General features: G+C 38.8%; 1 protein-coding gene across 2 annotated transcripts in view; it reads right to left on the reverse strand.

The window, feature by feature from the left end:
- The window catches only part of LOC122083674 (probable protein arginine N-methyltransferase 6), a 76,155-nt gene that overhangs the window by 43,079 nt on the left and 13,980 nt on the right, over positions 1-19,096 (reverse strand). Inside the window, exons 4-6 of one of the 2 annotated variants that reach the window (XM_042651548.1) lie at positions 12,345-12,392; positions 8,653-8,688; positions 8,417-8,482 (exon numbers count right to left, since the gene is read on the reverse strand). In XM_042651548.1, coding sequence (XP_042507482.1) covers positions 8,417-8,482; positions 8,653-8,688; positions 12,345-12,392 — 150 coding nt within the window. The remainder of the gene's footprint in view (positions 1-8,416; positions 8,483-8,652; positions 8,689-12,344; positions 12,393-19,096) is intronic. The other variant, XM_042651555.1, reaches the window with a different exon arrangement.

The raw sequence follows: 19,096 nt of genomic DNA on the forward strand, positions 1-19,096 counted from the left end.
GTCGGTGAAACTCAATTAGATCAACAGATGCCTAGTCGAGGCCGATCAGGACCCCCGGAGTTCAAGTTCTCAGAGACAGATCAACCAGGCCAATAGGAAGTAGTAGAAGTTCCAGTGACTTACCAGGACAATAGGAAGTAGTAGAAGTTCCTTATACTGTGGCAAAGGGTAAAGGGAAGCATACTCACAAAGCACCTGCGAGATACGGGTTTGAGGGCGTGGTTGCCTATGGCCTCACTGTAGGTACAGGTGATCCATCTTCTTACCATGATGGTTTGAATGATGCACAGCATAATAAATGGATGGCAACTATGATGGAGGAAATAGAGTCTCTGCAAAAGAACAAGACTTAGGAGATTGTGGAAAAACCCAAGGGAAAAAAAATTCATTGAGTGTAAATGGGTCTTTCGTAAGAAAGAGAACATCTGAAGAGCGTGAAAGGTATAAGGCTAGACTTGTAGCCAAGGGCTACACACAGAATGAGGGGATAGACTACAACGAAATATTCTCTCCAGTGGTGAAACACACTTCGATCCAGGTACTACTAGTTTTGGTGGCCATGTATGAATTGGAGCTTGAACAGCTTGATGTGAAGACTGCATTTCTTTATGGTAACATAAAGAAACATATTTACATGGAGCAGCCTGAAGGTTTCAAGGTGCAAGGAAAGGAAGATCATGTTTGTCTGCTTATGAGGTCATTTTATGGTCTTAAGCAATCTCCTAAGCAGTGGTACAATCGCTTTGATTCCCACATAATGAAGATTGGCTACACAAGAAGTGAGTATGATAGTTGTGTTTATTACAAAGTGTCAAGTGATAATTCCATTATTTTATTGATGCTTTATGTTGATGACATGCTCATTGCTGCAAAGAACAAACATGATATAGTCTCTTTGAAGTCCTTGTTGAGTGCTGAATTTTAGATGAAGGATCTTGGTACTGCTAAGAGCATCCTTAGCATGAAAATAGAAATGCTAGTAAACTTTGGGTAACTCAGAAAAGGTATATTGAAAAGGTGTTATAACATTTCAACATAGAAAAGGCTAAGCCGGTTAGCACTCCGTCAGCCAGCCACTTCAAGTTATCTAAAAGGGAATGCCCTACAACACATAAGGAGGTGGAGCAGATGTCTCAGGTCCTCTATGCTAGTGTAGTTGGGAGTCTCATGTATGCTATGGTTTGTAGCAAGCTCGATTTGTCTCATGCAGTCAGTGTTGTTAGCAGATACATGAGTAATCCAGGGAATAAGCATTGGAATGCAATTAAGTGGATCTTCAGATATTTGAACAAGACTAAAGATATAGGTGTTATGTTCAGTGGTAAGGGAAGTTCCACAAAATTGGCGGGTTATGTTGATTCTGACTATGCTGGTGATTTAGACAGGAGGAAGTCTACTACAAGGTATGTATTTACATTGGTTGGTGGACCTATATCATGGAGGGTGATGCTTCACTCTACAATTGCATTGTCCACTACAGAGGCAGAGTACATAACGGCAGTTGAGGCTGCCAAGGAGTGAGTCTGGTTGGCTGGACTGATTCGTGAGTTGGGGTTGGAGCAAGGAGGTACAATATTACATTGTAACAGTCAGAGTGCCATACATCTTACAAAGAATTAGGCGTTTCATGCAAGGACAAAGCATATTGATGTGAGATTTCACAAGATCAGGGAGCTAGTGTCAAAAGGCAGTATTCACTTGAGAAAAATTCATACAGATCTCAATCCTGCAGATATGTTTACCAAGCCAATTACTACAGAGAAGTTCGAGTCCTGTTTAGACTTAATTAATATTACTCATTGTTAAAGATGAGGGACGCACCAAACAGGTGCAGGTTTGTACCTCTGATGAGGTATGGGGATGAAAACATTTACAGGTTATCATTACAGGAGGCTCAACAGAATTCAAGCCAAGGCAGAGACTGTTGGTGTACAATATCTTGTATTCCGTCACAGTTTAATCCAGGGAGTACTAATGCAGGCGCCTCAATTGGATCATAGATTGTCGGTGTATGATGTCTTTCATTTGAGGGCAGTTTTGTACTTTTTTTAATTAGGGTTTTTCGCTATATATTTTTAGTGAGGGTTTCTTTCTCTATAATGCAAGCAATATTGAGAGGTATGAGGGACGAGCATTGTAACCCTATTCTCCATTGATAGGGAAGCAGGATCTTATCTCATCTCATCTCATCAAGGATGTAGGAAACCTTGCCAAACCTCGTAAATCTCTGTGTGCATTGTTTGTTCTTGTTTTTCCATTATCTTCTGCATCGTTTTAGATTGCGTTCCTACACTGGTGGCTTTAGATAAAGGAAAGAGTCCCATGTAGTCTGGGGGTTCTTCCAACTCTGTTCCATATGGGCCCTTCTCATGTAAGACCAACGCCACCAGCACAACATACACCATCACCACTATATGGAGTTGGTCGATATGACGATCCTATTTATGGAATTAAAAGAGCAAAGATGCACGTCCACAATTTTTATGGGAATAACAATTGGTGGAGGTTTAGTTAGAGAACAGAGAGAAATATGAGATGGAATCTCAAAGTTGCAAGGGAGGGTAGAATCACATAGCCACACACTCATGTTGAGCAATCCAATAACTTGGCATTTCACATGTCTTCCTAACGATGGATTACAAGGTATAAATAAAAGAACATCAAAGACTCCTAATTAGAATGTAAAACTAAAACGAAATTGCACTTAAAGTCTATATCCTATTTCCTATGTATTGTATCATATCAAAACATGTGAAAATAAAAGAAATAAAGACTACAAATTAAACCCAAATAATTAACTAACCCACTATCAACCCTTATTGGACCAAACCTATGTTGGGCTGGTTCAGTCTGGGTTTGGGTTCCAAAGCCAGTCAACCTGGTCCATCTAGTGAGTGCTACTGCATCAACAACCGAAAGCAATATCTTGAGTTCACAATTTGGAGATATTCTTCAGACAGTACGAGTTGACTGAAGCCAAAAATATTCTATTTGCATAGGCTAAGCTGAAGACAAGGCTCTAGTCTGGTGGATCAAACAACAGCAGCATAATCGAACTCAACGCATTGGGTTAATTACTACTTGGCTTGAGATGATCTAAACTATGAACCAGAGATTCCTTCCTACCGACTACAAGTAGTGCATGCAACTTAAGTTTGCACAGCTGAGACAAAAAAGCACAAGAATTCAGGAGTATGTGGTCAGATTTTACTATTTAACTACTCGGTTCGAATTTGAGTGAAATGCAGAGGTATTGGTGGCACAGTTCCGTAATGGATTGCATGCTCAAATCAGTGTAGCACTAGCATCCAATCCACTGCCTACACTGGAGAACACAACAGGTGGCATATCAAGTTGAAGTGAGTCTCAAGAGACCATATACTCGAAAGACTTCCTCAATGTATACATAAACCCTCCCCGCATATGTGCTGGCCAAGATCACAAGGTCCTTACTCGCATAGTTGTCATGGTGTCGCCAAGGCGGCGATTTGGCGTCCTGGCAGAAAAGAAGTTCATGGTAGTGCTACGATTTACGTGACTCACAAATGGCGGTCGCCATTGGCTGATAGGTGTCGCCATGGCACCACTACGGAAGCCAAGTCACGCCTGATTCAATAGGCGATCAATTTTTTGTAAAATGCAGGGTGATTTTGATAGGGCTATGTTGATTTTTGATGATTTGATGTTGCTTAATGTTGGATTTATATGTTATAGGGTATATATTGTAGGCTTGTAGCATGCTAAATAACTTTAGAAAATAGGGGAAATAAAAAAGTAGCATATTAAATAACTTTAGAAAATAGTGTAAATAAAAAATGACACATGGGCGATTTGACCGCCATGGGCAACGCCATAACGGGCGATTCATCGCCAAATCGATTAGCCACCCCTCCACCGCCTTGGATCGATTTGACGCCGTGACAACTATGCTTACTCGTGAAGCTCACTCTGCATTCTTTTGCATGGCACTAAGGAATAAGAATGCTGGGAAAACTCTTTTAATGCACTTCTGAGGAGTCGAACACTTGCCCTTCCCACTCCGGTACCAAGTTCTCTACCGTTTCACCTAAAAGCCTAAACTATTAGGGAAGGGCAGCGTCAATGTATACATCAACAAATACTTGTCCTAGGAGTGATGGTACCAATCAGCTGCAGTCTTCTCCCCAGGAAAATTCATTCAACTATGGTTTTAAATCTCCCCAAAATTTCCCAGTTCCGGCATGGCCCGAGACAAAACCAGGGGTCAAAACCAAAATATAATTAGTTTTGAAAAAAATTTCCAAGTTTCACATGGTTCGACCAAATTGGTCCAACCCATGCACATATAACAAACATACATTGTTTCTTCATCAAAATCTCTCAAGTTCCATGGGTTCCGACCAAGAAAAGGGGAATTTGGCCACAAAACATCAATTTTTGCAATCTTCTTCTACTATCTTACATCATCAACCAAGATGGACCTAGAGAGGACTTCTAGGAGCTTCAAGGTAAACCCACTTTTTCCCCAAACTTCTTTTGTTAAACATAGTAGAATTCTTTCCAAGTAATCATGCGTGCCACCTCCACATCCTCATAGTCTTAGCAAGCCATTCCCTAGGTTGGGCAACATGTAACATGTTGAATATGGAGCTTATAGGTGGCCAATGATGGACGTTCAAAACAATTGGGTCCAAAACATGTCATGGGATTCATCTGTGTTGCATTTAAAGGAATGGCTACGATATCTGCAGCAGTAGGCATCTCGTGGATTGGAGCCACCTAAAAAGTCCTAGTATTTGAGTAGTGAGTGTTGTATGGCTAATTCACTGTCTAAGTTATATGTTTTGATTGTTTTAATAGCTTATTTACATGTCTAGTATCTAAGTCATATGTAGAATCAGTGTTCGTAACAAATTAACAAGGCTAGAGTACAACATCATTCAGCGTAAACTAGCAAACTTGGGTTAACACCACAAATTCTTTTTATGAATAGTTCATGGATAAGCTATAAAAGGTCAAAAATAGGCTTTACACAAAAATCAGACCCAAAAAAACACTTTTGGGGGGTCGAAACAAAGGTTTCCAAATAGCCTAGAAAAAGTACCTGGTTTCCTCAAAATTTCGCAAGTTTCAACCAAGGTTGAAACCTGAGATTTATAACCTTACATTCAACAAGCCACAGGCTAATTGTTCATCTATGATATCTTCACAACCTAAACAGTCATATTCTCCACTTTGGCATAGTTCCAACAGACCACCTAGCTACCATCAAGTGTTTTACACGCTGAGGTATATGCATTATTACGGCTTAGTGACTCGATTGTTTGGTAGCTTATATTGATAAGGATTCTTTTATACCTCATTCCCTAGAAGTGCAACCAAATCTCCAACAGTTAATTTGGAGTTGAGTGTGAGCTAAGTGAATTCCACAACAATGACAACGATGGGAAGCAACAACCTAGTTATGTTCTCCGTCCTGTCTTGACCACTCACAACATCTCTAAGGATGAATATTGGCGTCGCAACAATATCTTCTAGACCCGCGTGATGTGCAATGACCAATTATGTAGCATGGTGATTGATGGAGGTAGTTGCATTGATGTCATCTCTCAAGACATTGTTTGTATGCTTGGATTGTAGACAGAGTCACATCCAAATCCCTACAAAGTTGCATGGGTGAACAACACCAATCTCAAGATTATTGAGAGGTATGCCCAATTACTCTATTGGTGGGTTCATCGATATGGTACAATGTGACATGCTCCTCTGAAGGTGCATCCCATTCCTTTTGGTCAACTGCGATTGTTTGATTGGAAGGAATAACACTGTCGTTATGCGAATAGCTACTCTTTCAATCATGGCTACAAAAAACATGAAGTTTTTTCCAACTAAAGATCTCCCCAAAATTAAACTCAAGAAGGTAGCGGAGTCATTCCTCCTCCAACATGTTGACTAGGTTGGCCTCGTAAGTCCTTGTTCAATCTTGACGGAGTCGAGTTCTTTTTAGGGAGGACAATTGATGCAAAGGCTCTAGAGTGGTTGGACCGATACAACTGGTTTTCGAAACTCAAACCCTAACGAAACCGAGTCAAACTTAGAATTTTGATCTAATAAGGGTTGGTAGTGATTGATTTCTTTGTTTTGGGGTTAATCTTGTGTTTTCATTTCACTTTAATTATTTCCTTTTGTTTGGGATTAGGTTACGTAGGATAGGAGATAGAGTTTAAGTGACAGTTAGTTTCAATTTGACAATAATTTTAGGAGTCCTTTTGTTCTCTTTATATGTTGGGATGTACTCAAAGACTACATAGAGATTAATAGAATATTGAACTTTTCCTTGAGTAGTCACTGTACTCTGCAGTTGGTGCTTCTTATTCCTTCCCCATTCAAGGTATTCTTATTCTTCTTTCTCATTTTCATTCCTTCCTTTCTTTTCCTCTTTTTTTCTCTCTTTTTTCCCTTTACTCCATATTCCTTCTCCCTTTCATTGGCGAACTCTGTTTCTGTGCTAGAACTGGTCAACAATAGAGAGTTGATCTCTCTTGATATTCTTCTTTTCCGTCTCATCTTTTGGATGTGAACTGATCTACCCTAGGCAACTCTAATCCCAGAGTTTCATCTTCAAAACCCCCCACCCTCTCTGCTGAGAGCACCATAGTAGAGTAGTAGTCTGGTTTGAACCATAAGGTACGATTTCAGCATTAAAATATTGACTATTCAGTTCATAGTTATCAAGGCGATAGAGGATGGTCAAAAACCAAGGCAACACCAACAAGGCGCTAGGGGGTCGCCTAGCCGACCAAGGCGCCAGTGCCAGTCCAGGCTGAGCTGCCTTGCCTCCTAGGTGTCACCTTGATAACTATGATTCATTTATTCTCTTGGGTGGTTATGAGTTGGATTCAAGAAGGTATTGTGTTGGGATGCATGTCCTAAGATTTCACTTCAATTGGTGCTTTGACAAAGGAGATCTCTCAACTTATGCAATTGCTGGTTATCGTACACCAGTGTTGTATCACTAGGTAGAAGAAGATGACTTTCTCTTTTCCCTTGTCTTATACTTCTAATTCTTTGAGTGAATTACTTAACTAACCCTCCTTTGCTCATTAATTCTCTCATCTCCTTTAATTATTCTTAGTTCCTAGTTTGTCCTTGCCCTTTTGACGCTAGTTCCCTTCTAATCCTTCCCCCCATCTATCTACTAAGCTACCCTTTTTATCACAGTTTTCCCACCCCATTATAAATTTCAATTTATTTCAGTGCTTTGCCACTAAGCTTTTAATTTGAGTGCTCTCTTGCTCATGTGGGCCCATAGTGATTCCGAATAAGGTTTCTGAACCCCGAGATCGCCACCATGAAGAAAGTTAAGAAGTTGAATGAAATTTTTCGTTTTATGCCAATAGGTGTGAGATGCAGTGGAGCCTAGTGAGATGCCTTGTTTTCGACTGATGACATACTAGCCAAGTTCTAGGCGGGAGGCCTAGTTCGTATCCTTTTTTTTCTTCTCATATGTTAAAAAACAAAAGTGTTGCACTGGTTTGTCTCTTTATGCGATCCTGTTGTGAATGATTTCTCAATAGTTTTACTGGTTCAAGATTGATTCTGCATTACTTTTAAGTTAAAAATTCCAACTTTTTTTACAGATTTGCATTTTTCAACTTTTATGTAAACTGGTCTGTATTTACCTTCTTGTCCTTGCAACCAATTCAAATCGCCCTATAATATATATATATATATATATAATATGCCTCATGTAGATTTCTCTGTTTATTTTTTCCCCACAAAGCTAAAGAACTAATCTCTTAGCCTGCTAATGCTAAAGTTTTAGCTTATTAGAAAAATATACTTTTTGTTGAATTGCTTGCAGTGAGTTCAATACACAAAGGAGGGATAAACTTTAATATAAGACGCCAAAAATAAGTTGAGGAGTTCCAAAAACTCCCATATTTTGGCCACAGAATTTGTTGAGAAATATGTCAAAAGGCACAAAGCACTTTGAAGGTGTTTTGCGTAATCTCCTAGCAATGGAAAGGTAGTAAGTGCTAGATCACCAATGAGGCAATATTAGTCATCTAATGCTTCACAAATACAACTATAAATATCTGCAAAAATGAAATTAAAAAGAAAATATAGTCTACCGCTCTTTTATCATATATAAATAACAGCCCAAATTATGCAACTTAAGTCAAGTGGTGACTCTACTGTTACTCTGTAAGTTCTCCCCCCCCCCCCCCCCCCTTTTGTTTTTTTTGGTTGGGGGGTGGGGGTGGGGTGTTGGGTAGTGGCATGTGGTGGGAGGGGATCAATATTCAATAAGGTGTGGAATATACCTAGACTGAAGAGGAGACAGTTACAGCAGAAAAAGTAGTCAGAATGAGAGAAACCAGACAAGCACAGAGAGAACAAGAAATAAAATTTTGGATTACTTCAGCCAGTTTACCTCAACACGTCCTAGTAAAACAATAATCTTGTCAGACAAGTTATTCGCTTTCACAACTTCATTTGCCTGCTTAGACATTCAAACAAACAATTTGTCAATGCAAATATAAATCCTATGATTAATTAACCAAAATATATGTTCCTCTCCTTCCCCCCCCCCAAAAAAAAGACAAACAAAGCCCCACCTACCAATGTGCCCACTGCTTGCACTCACATGGAGAGAGAGAGAGAGAGTACCTGAACTGCAATCTCACTTGCATCCACTGCATAAACCTAGCAGTTTTACGAACAAAATGTGAATTAAACAGCACAAGAATACCAACCAAGAAAAGGTCATTTTTATTATTGATAAGTTACAATTTTATTAAAAGAAAGAGGTAATAGTTTTGTAGTGATACATTGTAAAGATACAACATTGTGGCAAACCAGGGTCTGTGACCAATAACTGGCGAGAGGAGAGGAGAGAAGAGCGAAGAGAGAAAAGAGAAACAGATTGACAGAGAAGAAGAGGGTGAGACAGCCAAGACGTATGTAGTAGTCTCCCCTCCCTACCACACTTATCAATCAATAGATTACAAAAATTAAGGAAAGTAACTCCTTGTCAACCAAGAAACCAAAAAAATAGAAACCTCCTCTAATTAGGAAAGAAGAGATCTAATCTAATCGAACTATGCAGGAAATAAACCAAAGAAATAAAAACCCACCATGTAGCCATGATAGGGACACCCCCCTATTGTGGTACACTTATCTTAACACTCCCCCTCAAGCTAAAGTATACATATTAAGGGCTCCAACTTGGAACAACAAAAACATATATTAAAAGCAACACCAATCTTGAAAATTTGTAGCATTCATAGACACCATGAGCATAGAAAGAACTTCATTTAGGCAGCAATGTCAACTCTGGCACACCAATCATCAGCAATATCATTAGATAGAAAAAGGGAAAATTACTTGATTACCCAAAATTGGGTTTTAACTTACAAAATTACCCACCCAGGGTTTATGTTAACAGAACTATCCAAATTGAGTTTCGGTATTACAAAAATACCCAAAACAGTGCCGCACCCCCGCCTGCGCTCCATTTTTGACATTTTTGCCCTTCTTTCTTCATTTCCTCTTTCATTACTTCACAACGGCATCTTCCTCTTCACGAAGAAGAAAACGAAAGTCACCACGGCCGGCAACGTCGCGCCACCTCAATGGTGGCTTTCCCGACCAGACTACACCCACTTTGTTTCTTCCTGCTCTCCACTTCTCTGTCAACTTTCCTTCATTTTCTCGCCGGAAATAATGGTAGCTCCATAGCTGTGAAACAATCGTGAAGAAGCTGCTGGAGATGACTCGTATATTTTGAGTAAAACACCATTTTCGTCCCTTGCAAAGAAAGGGTGATGTAGGGGGTTCCTAGGTGACTAGGTTTCCTACAAGGTTAACTAGCCAAGTAGGGTAGACTCAATGGGCTTGGGTTGGACAGGGTAAGGGAAGCTCAGCAAACAAAATTGACATGCAAGTAAAGTGAGATTAATGAATAATGTAGCAATGAACAATAATCGTCTAAGCATAAAAGCACATAAACTCACTCAAGCTTCAGGTGGGAATATGGGGTAGGGAACATGCAAGCAACTATGTGTTAAGTTTAGCACGAGTCTATCAAGACATTAAGCAAACTAAGTAAACCAAACAATGCCCAAAATCAACCAACTAATGAAAGGTAAAACAGCAGAAGTTTCTTTAGGGAAAACAGTAAGTACTGCCTTAAAAAAAAAAAAAAAAAAAGGTAGATGTTCAAATTTCATTGGGGACTAATGGACGTAATGGGAGGCCAATGAATGTAGAACAGGGGGTGTTCTTTACTTACTTCCTTGTTGTCTGAAGTCTAAGGAGAAAAGAAGAAGCCGAAGTCTTCCAAAACAGAGGTGCATTCCACCTCATTTGATGAAGAAAAAAATTCCAGCTTGATGATGAAGTGTCCAGCAGCAGTCCGATGGAGCTTATACAACTGAGATGGCCTTCAATCTGTTGTTACTAAGGGCTGCAGCAGTATAGCAGTATAGCAGTACCGAGAGGGACAGAGAGTGAAAAGGGAGAGGTGAGATGAGAGAACAGCGAGAAAGAGAAGAGGGGCGAGAGAGAGGTGAGAAAAGGGAGAGGGCAGAGAGAGAAATCGTGGGGGGGGTTGGGGAGTTCTTTTTCTTTGAATATTCTTCATTCATGGAATTAGAACCTTGGCCAATGGTCTTACATAAATAAGAGACTAATTACTAAAAAGAAAATATTATTCTAGGAATGCTATTTTATAAACAAAGAAACTTTCTAAAAAGAAATCAATAGGATAATTACTTAGTTTCCTAATTAACTTAAAGACTCAAATAAACAAAATCCTAGGAAATAAAACTATTAAACTATCAGATTTGGTGGGGGCCACACAATCTTGGCAAAATTTGAAAGGAGAGGACTCGATCCAGCACTGGAAAGGCTGGATCGAGCCTTCCTTTCTTCTTCTTCTTCTTCCTACTTCTAATCCTCCAACCACAAAGAAGGTTGGATCTTCTTCTTTCTTCTGTTGTATGTCTTGATGTCCCCATCAAATGGTCAATCCAGCAGAGGAGCTTTGCTGGAGGGAGGAAGTGGATCAGAACTTGAAAAGGCTTCACTCGCATTTGTTCAGTGCCGATATCGCTCTGGAAAGAAGAGATTTCTCCTCCGCCCGTCTCCGTATCCCTGGCTTCCTTGACTCACACACTCACAATGATATTGACGAGGCCTTCATCCACCCCATTTGAAGAGAAGTCGCTTCAAAGATTGATATTGCTTACCGCTCCCTCGCTGCAGAATCTGATCGGTAGATTTTTCTCTACTTCTACCTTAATTTCAAACTCGAATTTGGTCGTTACTAGTTTTTATGTCTTCCTTGCAAGATGAATGTCCATTTGATGCTTTCGCATACTCAAAAGTGATAGGAGAACAATTTTTCCCCCTTTCACTGTCTGGCTATGCAACGGTGTTTTAACCCAACCCTATCGCATCACCACGATGTATCACCTCCACAGATACACATTGAAACTCTCAACCCATCGTTGGGAGCAGAAAATTTGCAGATCATGGATGGGCTGAGAAGGAGTCATGGTGGTTGGGTTACAAAATGGCTTGGGTTATAGCAGGGGTAGAGGTGGAAGGGGTTGCAAGGGAAGGACACCTGACATGGTGTTGGTTGGGGCGGTGTTCCAAGACTGGAGCTACTTGGGTTGCTGGAAGTTATGTTTTTATTATTATTTGTGGTAGTGTTGGGGCAGAGCTAGGGATGAAGAAGGTAAAAAAGCCAAGAAGATATAAAATGGTGAGGATGGTACTGTTTTGGGTAGTTTTGTAAACCCAAACCTAATTTTGCTTATTTTTGTTATCTGAAACAAAGAATGGGTAATTTTGTAAAGAGAAACCCAAAAGTGGGTAATCAAGTAATTTTCTCTAAAAAAATATTGTGTCGAATAAACCTAGCACAACCACTGGCAACGAACAAAATAACCGGAGAACACCAATCCGCAATCCAAAATATCACAACAGCAACAGCATCATCATAAGACCTCAAAGAAGGTAGTTAGTAACTAGTAAATACCCAAAGAAGACAGATAAAAGCACATGTCCAACAGCTACATCATAAGCCCTTCGCAAGGAAGGCACTCCAAACAACAAGGTAACAATGATGTGATTGGCAAAGATCACATGATTAGAGATCTGATTAGGAAAGATCAGACTCATTCCTGAGCCCCCAAATAGAGGTCTCAGACAAAATTGCAGCATAAGGTTGTTGTTGTAGACCGGATAAATTGCATTGTTGTTAAATACCATCATCAAAGATAAAATTGTTGCTGAAGACATGATCAGATGAACAAATAAATATTGATTAGCAGATGATACGAACAAACAACCTTCAACTGATGGCTTGAGCAAATAAAAATGGCAATCTTCATCTCCGCCTTACATGTAGCATTGCACATGAACAAATAATGCAAAGGATTCAATAAGAATATTTCACCAAGTATATGACAACAATAATCAGCATCATAAAGGATATTGAGCATCACTATAAATCTCATAATCAAAAGCAGCCACAAATAAGATCCCAATAAAATAATCTCCAATCTTCCCCTCACGGTAGCAAATAAAATATCAGATAGGAGTTGGGATATATTTAAACAAATCTCAGCAAACAATTTCCAATAATGACAACAACAGAATAGTGGTTGTGCTAGCAAAGACCCAGCAACCAATAAACAATGTGCAACAACAACATCACTCCATGCAAGTACCCATCTTCGAAAAATTGCAACCCTTAATTGATGTGATGTAGGGTTCAAGACCCTAATTTGGGTGCTATGGTCCCACCAAAGGAAGAAAATTGCAAACATACAACCAATGGAAATTCTGTAAATTCTGACCAAACTTATAAGCTCACCTAAGGAAGAAAATTGTTAATATTAAAGGAATTTACAATAATGTTCCAGGGGCCTTTGGTAGAGAAAATAGAAGGAATAGCATAAGTGCAAATATCTCAAAGTTGAAAAGGGAATGGAATGGCCGTAATTTAGTTGAAATCCAATTGTGAGCACAAGTTAAAGCCAAAGGTGACTTGAAATGAGAAAGAAAAATTGTACGCAGAGGGATTACTATTTATTAATTAGGAGCAAACTTGGAAGCAAACTAAAAATAAGGATATTAGTGAAAAAGAGATAAAGGGAAGGGCAATTTTGGTACAACAGAAATAAAGAAAATTATGTCAAAGAGGAAAAGAGAGTGACGTTAGGTTGTCCTCAACCTTGGTACCTATGGAAGTAGTACAGAATTGAAGACATATTCAAGGAGGAAGAATAGGCCTGCTTTAGCCCACAATTTGGGCTTTTATTTATTTATTTGGTTTAGTGGTTCAGTTCATTAGTGAACCAGTTGGGTTCAATTTAGGTTGTTAGTCTTTGTTTTATTCTTAGGAGACAAGTTATAGTTTGTTTATAATTTGTGTTTCTGGAAACTTATGTACTAGAACAATCGATTGAGAAGTTTCCTATTTTGAAATCTTCCAATTGCTAAGCTGTCTCCCCTCCCAATTATCTTTATAAATACAAATGCAAAGGCTCCATAGAGCCGATGATTTCAATCAACTCAATTAATGGCTACTGCTGTTGCTTTCTTTACTGAGAATTGGTCTTGTGTCTAATCAAGGTGGGCCGGTGTTTGATCCAGTGACTGTCTGTGGTGTGAAGCCCGAGATGTCCTATCTTTTATTTTATCTTCTCTCTACTGTTATTCAAGCATTCAAGGAACTCCAATACATCATCAGATCTACCCAGGTAATCCAAACTGTTATTCTAGCATTACTTTCTAATTTTCAGTCCGAGTTTTTCCCTTTCTTGTTCCACAACCCAGCCCTGCCCAGACCAAACCAGCTATCAGTTTTGACAACTCTTTTGGTCGAACCTTCACACCCCCCCGGCGACCAGGATCAAGTTTCAGCCCAATTGGACCACCTGGTTGTGAGTTATTTAAAATCTCCCAAGTTTTGTCCTATAGTGACTTTTACTCTGTTTTCAGATCTGAAAATTGAATTGATAGCATGGATCAGATTACTTCTCTTTTCTATGATGTTCAAACATATTTAATGTGTCGTTGATCTCCATGTCGTCTTCATTGACCTAGAGAAAGCCAATGACAAGGTTCCTAGAGACTTAATCCGACATGTTCTTGTGCAAAGAGGGGTGTCGAGTAAATAGGTGGATGTAATTAAACATATGTATGAGAAAGTGGTGACAACTGTAAGATCTGTGGGATCAAGGCAAAGAATTTCCCAATTATGATTGGGTTACATCAGGGATCAGCCTTAAACCCTTATTTATTTGCACTTCTCATGGATGAGTTATCTAAGAGCATGCAACACGAGGTCCCATGGTGCATGCTCTTCACCGATGATATTGTTTTGGTGGATGAGACAAATGTAGGCATTAACACTAAGTTGGACTTGTAGAGATCAACCTTGGAATCAAGAGACTTTAAGATTAGTAGATCGAAGACAGAGTATACGATGTGTAACTTTAACACACCAGAGGGATGATGATACGGTGAAAATTGCGGAAAGAGATACAGCAAAGTGACTTTTTTAGATATCTGGGGTCAACTATAATCGAGAGCCGCTCTGGCCGAATAATTTATGTATTGTGAACGACATAAATAAAGAAGCTGACAGAGGATGATGTTTCTCATAGAATTAAAGTGGGATGAATAAAGTGAAGAGGTGCGACCGAAGTGCTATGTGAACGACGTATTCCTTTAAAGCTTAAAGGGAAGTTCTATAGGACTCTTTTTGTCCAGATATGATCTATGGATCAGAGTGTTAGGTAGTAAAGAAGTGTCATATAGAGATATTATGAGTAGCACGATAAGAATGTTAAGATGGATGTGCGGCAAAACTAGAAAGGCTAAACTAAGGAATGAACGGATTATAGCTGATCTGGGAGTGGCCCCGAATATTAATAAACTCCGAGAAAGTCATTTGGGGTGGTATGGACATTTTCAAAGGAGACCTAAGCATGCCCCAGTTAGGAAGAGTGACATGATAACGATTGAAGGAGTTACAAGATCCAGAGGTAGGCCTAAAGTGAATAGGGATTATGCGGGAACCTTGAAAATCTGAAGCTTCTTCACCTTCACCTTCCTTTGATTTTGTCCAGGGATATTTACAAAGTGCAATCCAAGGCGACGAGGAAAAGAAAGAATGTTAAAAGAAGAGATTCAAGACTTAGAGGAGAAGACTATGATATTTAGAGATTTCCTGGACCCTGTTAATAAGCAAACTTAAACAAAAGTGGAAACTAGTACCCCTGATGGGCATGTTGTTTGCAACATTTTTTTTTAGACTTTTGACAACTGGATTGTAATAACCATATAATGTTCTGGATAACTTTATTAGTTAAATTACATATTTAGGTTCATCTCTAACAATTATTGCATGGAGTGAAAAATTGAGATTTCTGAAATAGCGTTCTTTATGATTTCATATTGGGTTAAGCCTCCTATTGAAAGTTTTGTCAAATTGTTAATGTCAATTTTGTAATTAATGAAAGTAGCATTAGAATCTGTTTCCAGAAACAGGTGTTATTTAAAAGTGTTATCAAACACCAATGTCTGCTTGAAACGTTTCAAGAGACAGTTTTATCAAATTCATTTTTCAAATCCAAAAACTGTTTCTTAGCACAGAAACGGAAAAAATTGTTTCCGCCATTTCTAGACACAGAAATAGCAGAAACGTTATCAAAAGGTCCCCGAGTCTATTCTGATCTCATAATAAAATCTGATATCAATGGCCTTTATTCTCAGACCTGATTTATTCCCTTATTCTGATCTGTTATTATATTGGTGTTGTGTTCTCTGATATAGAATCCTGCAGCCTTGGTCTTAGATTGATCATTCAATCCTAGTTCTACATTAGGAAAGACGTGAAGAGAGGCAGGAAAACCACGAACACCAGAGAGGTACCAATGAGCATCTTCCAGATATTAAAATTTCCCTGTCATTTGAATTAGTGATGCGGAACCGGGTTCCAAAAGCTGGAATCTGATCGCTAGGGCCCACAATAATGACAAATATCTCAATTCAATAGTTGAGTGGCATTCTTGTAATTTCAGTAACAATCATGTGCATTACGGATAGCATTACAAGTGACAGGGACAACTAAGATAGGAAATTAGAAGAGGGGGTATTCTGTAATTGCCAAAGGGAGGAAATAATAGTGCACACTTTTCAGGACAGGGGGGCTTTATTGTAATAACCACAAATTCAATTCTCTAAAGCAAGCAATATAATAACCTGCCTTCTTTCCGATAGAAACCAGGGCCAAGGCGGTAGACCAGTAAACCTCGAAGGAGAGAACTTCACCAAATCTCATCGGCTGAACTTGAAATTCCAAGTAAAAGGCCGCCTCAGCAGTCCCTACCTAACTCAGTTGAGATCGGCTTCAAATAGCGAGGGAGAGAACCAACCAAAGGATCTGCAACTTGGCCTGGCGGTAACCTTTAATTCAGGCCTGAAGCTGGACTTCAATCTCAGGGAAGGCTTTGGAGCTGGGACTTTGGGGGTTATTTCTCCAAAGGAAAAGGAACCTACAACCAAGGCTTCTAGGCTAATTGACTCTGGCTGACGATTCAGTGAAACCTTGTCCTGAACCTGGTTGTATCACCCAGAACAGAATATTCCCAAGTAAGGGAAATATATAGCAGGGAAATAGGGAAAAGGATTAGAGAGAAGAAGATAAGAAAGGGAAAAGAAGAGGGATTTCAGAGGGGGTTAGGGAGATAACCGTCTCTCACAGCAACCATGGTTTCAAACCAAAACAACTATTCAATTCCAAAATCTCAAAACTGAAATCTCCATTGTCTTACATGACTACTTAGGAAAATAACATCAATTAATAGAATCTAATTTAAAATAGAAACTAACCTAAATTAGCAACTGAAATCTGAAATTGAATCTCCCTACTAACTTGACCACACTCTACACTAACAATAAAGGAAACAAATCAAAGCACAAAATTATTCTCAAATCATCCCACGCCCAACTGCATCAACTAGGCATCCAATTCCTCTGGATGGTCTGAGGAAACATCAGAGACGCTCCACATCATCCCCACATGTTTAAGACTTTAGATTCACAAACAACATGGTTTTGTTATCCTTTCAATAAAATCATCAATAGATGTAATTTCCAACACATAAAGGTCCCAACAATGAATGAAAATGACCAATCAAGAAGAATATAATCTCACTTGGAAAATGAAAAAATATTGAATAAAATAACAAATTAATTCTGTTTTCCCAAGTGTTTTCGCCATAAAACATCTACATTCTAATAGACTTCTTATCAGGAGGAGAAACCAACATTTTTTTTTTCCAGGGTGGTGGTGGGGAGCTTGACTTCTGACATAAAAGCCATAAGCATATATGGATTCAAGAAAGCAGACAGACAAGGAGGGAAGAAAAGTTGTGAAAATTAGTAGTCTTTAAAAGATAAATGTCCCTCCAATGGTAGCAAGGATCAAGGTTTTGAGCCCCAAAATATTTCACGATACCGCCAAATTTTGGTGAAACCTCTCGCTTTGATAGACGGTTTCAACATCCAAATGGTCAAATTAGTTCCCGAAACTTCTAGGAAACACTATTTTAGTCCCTTTAAACATAGTGGAACCCTAAGATTATTAAAAAAAACACCAGAAGGATAGTTTGGCTTTGGACCCTAGATTGGTAGTATACCAAGGTTTAAGATCTCGCTCTCGCCCCCCATCTCGCTAATCCAAAAAAGAGAGATCTGGCAAGATCACGCCAAGATCATGTATTTTTTCGTGGTCGACTCAGTAGTTGGTCTCAGTGGCCATAACTAGGCATTTGCCCTATTTTAGGACTTCTTCTAAACACAATGGAAACATCAGTTTTTTTTTAAATCAAACTTAAAATGGTACTTTAACTTCGTACCCTATGTAAGTAGTCTCCGACTCTTCAAACCCTAGGCTAGTATGCTCTATTCCACAATCAACACATGACACACCATAATCATAAGAATTTCAAAGACATCATAAATAATTACTTAATTGATTAACAATTAACAATGATGACTAATGAGTCACATTAACATACATTGAAAATTTGAAATGACATAAGATAAGCTATATAACAACATAAGGTCAGTATCATAGTTTTTAAGGCGCTGCTAAAGCGACGCCTTACTAGCGCCTTGGCGCTGATGCGGTCTAGAGATGGTAAGGCAGTGCTCCGCCTTACGTGAAGTGGCGCCTTATGGGTTTTTTTTTTATTTTTTTAAACACATTTTAAAATTACTTGATGAAGATTCCAAATATAGATTTTTTATTGGTAGGTGTATGATTTTATTAACACTTGAGATGTATGGGATCAACTTTACTCCACCAAAAATAACCAAAACAAATAAAACAAAAACACGATTCACAAACAGGGTTTGGATTTTGTCAAGGGTTTTAAGAAAGGACTTTGAGAAGGAATCAAGAAACAAGGAAGAACCACTTATCTAGGCGACCATTTTGCTCCGGCAGCGGTGAGTTTGCTCCGGTAGCGGTGAGCTTCATTCTTCATTGACAGGAGTAGAAATAGAGTGGATGATCTTAGGGCTTAGGCACTCATTTTGGCATCATAGAGGCAAGTATAATAAATACTTGTATTTTTTATGTCTTCTTTTCTTTATTTTTATAATTTTGCTTCATAATTATGTATTTATATTATATGTTAATATGTTATGATGATTGATGATTGAAGAAGATGAACTTAGTTTATTCACTTTATTGATTTGTTTTTTTGATGAATATCTTACATTGGTTTGAATATAAACTTTTAATATTTATTTAACATATGAGTAATAGGATTCAACTAGGATTTGAGCCAAATAGATTGGTTTTATAAAAAAATTACATATGAACCTTTAGTCAATAAGGCGACACTTTATGCCCACCTTATCGCTAAGGCGCTCCGAAAGACCCTCAAACACCTCCGTCGCCTTACCGCCTTAAAAACTATGGTTTCCCAACTCGAACCTGTGGCCATTTTTTTTTCTCGTTTCTTCAATTTAGCATTCCATTCACCCCCAATATATATATATATATATATATATATAA

Source organism: Macadamia integrifolia, chromosome 1 (assembly GCF_013358625.1).
Source record: "Macadamia integrifolia cultivar HAES 741 chromosome 1, SCU_Mint_v3, whole genome shotgun sequence".
NCBI lineage: Eukaryota > Viridiplantae > Streptophyta > Magnoliopsida > Proteales > Proteaceae > Macadamia > Macadamia integrifolia.